This window comes from Miscanthus floridulus, chromosome 15 (genome assembly GCF_019320115.1).
Source record: "Miscanthus floridulus cultivar M001 chromosome 15, ASM1932011v1, whole genome shotgun sequence".
In the NCBI taxonomy this organism is placed as follows: domain Eukaryota; kingdom Viridiplantae; phylum Streptophyta; class Magnoliopsida; order Poales; family Poaceae; genus Miscanthus; species Miscanthus floridulus.
The window spans coordinates 14,936,485-14,937,875 of NC_089594.1; the positions used below are offsets into that span (position 1 = coordinate 14,936,485).

The 1,391-nt window shown below is 44.6% G+C and overlaps 1 protein-coding gene across 1 annotated transcript; it reads right to left on the reverse strand.

Moving 5' to 3' along the window:
- Positions 1-230: 230 nt before the first annotated feature.
- Positions 231-1,148, reverse strand: LOC136509503 (target of rapamycin complex subunit LST8-like). The gene is made up of 5 exons (XM_066504279.1): positions 1,059-1,148; positions 890-984; positions 711-790; positions 554-613; positions 231-472 (listed from the first exon to the last, which is right to left on the reverse strand). Exons 1-5 carry the CDS (start codon positions 1,134-1,136, stop codon positions 345-347), a joined length of 441 nt encoding a protein of 146 aa, XP_066360376.1. The 5' UTR covers positions 1,137-1,148; the 3' UTR covers positions 231-344.
- Between the last annotated feature and the right edge of the window lie 243 nt (positions 1,149-1,391).

The window sequence follows — 1,391 nt, forward strand, 5'->3', positions numbered from 1 at the left end:
CAACCGCCCCTGCAGTGAACTTCTATAAGGGCGGCTGTATCACCAGCCGCCCCTGTTGTGTGTATTTGTAAGGACGGTTCAATCAAAAACCGCCCCTACAGTGGATTTCCCAGCAAAAAAAATTCAAATTCAAATCTGACCATATATATATAATTCAAATTCGAATCTGACCGCCACAAATATACATATATACATCCACAAAAATTCAATGCGTAACCACAAATATACATATATACAGCCCCGCATTTCAACAACTGGGCGTTAAACGCTACCAGGTCATAAGTTAAGAGTGAAAAAAAAGTTCTGCAATCCAAAGTATGTACAGGAAAGCAGTCACAACATGCTTATGAGGGCGCTGATTCTGCCCCATCATGGAGAGCGCAGCACACGGTGGCCTTGTGATGACCCTGGTACACCCTGATGGCCTCTCCGGTTGACATCGTCCATAGCCTCGCTGTGGTGTCTGAAGAAGCTGCAAGAGAGAACAGACCGGTTAACTGTGCAACTGATGAATCATCGGGGAAGGCAGAGGGCAACACGGTGTAGTTCATACCTGTTATCAGATAAGCACCATCGACCGAGAATACACAGTCCCAAACCCAGCGCTGATGGCCTAAGAAGTTGATTGCCAGTGATGTTTCAGGATCTCATTCGGAAACATAAGATGAGTATGAGATGGAGAATTGTTAAAAGAAGACTCCAAACATTACCGACTAAAGTTCTTTCCAACTTGAAGCCATCAACATTCCAAATCTTTACAGTGTGGTCAGATGATGCTGTGGCAAGATACCTGCAAACAAACCCAAGAATGTCACATGGAACCCAAGAGGACACAATAATACACTGGAAGAACCATGAAAAATAGCCTTTTAGACCATTATTACATTACCTGTTAGGATCGCAAAATTCTGGTGAAAGCAGGCACTTCAGAATGTAGCCATCATGGGCTTGCAGTTTGTGCAGAGGTTCAAAGCAGGTAATTGTCTACATAACAGAATTTGAAAAATTCAGAAATCACAAACTCTATATTTATACGGTTATTTGCATAACAGACTGACCTGAGTACCCTTAAGCAGGCGCCAAACGTAACATGTCCCACGGTTATTTGCAGCAACCACCATACTCCCATCCCACATGACTGTCAGAGATCTAACTGGGTTAAAGAAGCAGGGCTCGTTTTCATGTCAAAATCGAACCCTAAAACCCGAAATAAATTCGGGAAAAAGAAAACAGTGAAACCCCATCCCCAAACCCTAACCCTAATCCCCAAATCGGATGAAATCCGAGAACAAAAACGAAGAAAAACCAAAAGGGGAAGAAGGGGAAGGGGGTGGCCTACCTCGCCGCTGCGCAGCGCTGCTCGCACGCCGGCGCGTGGGGAAAAGAAGACA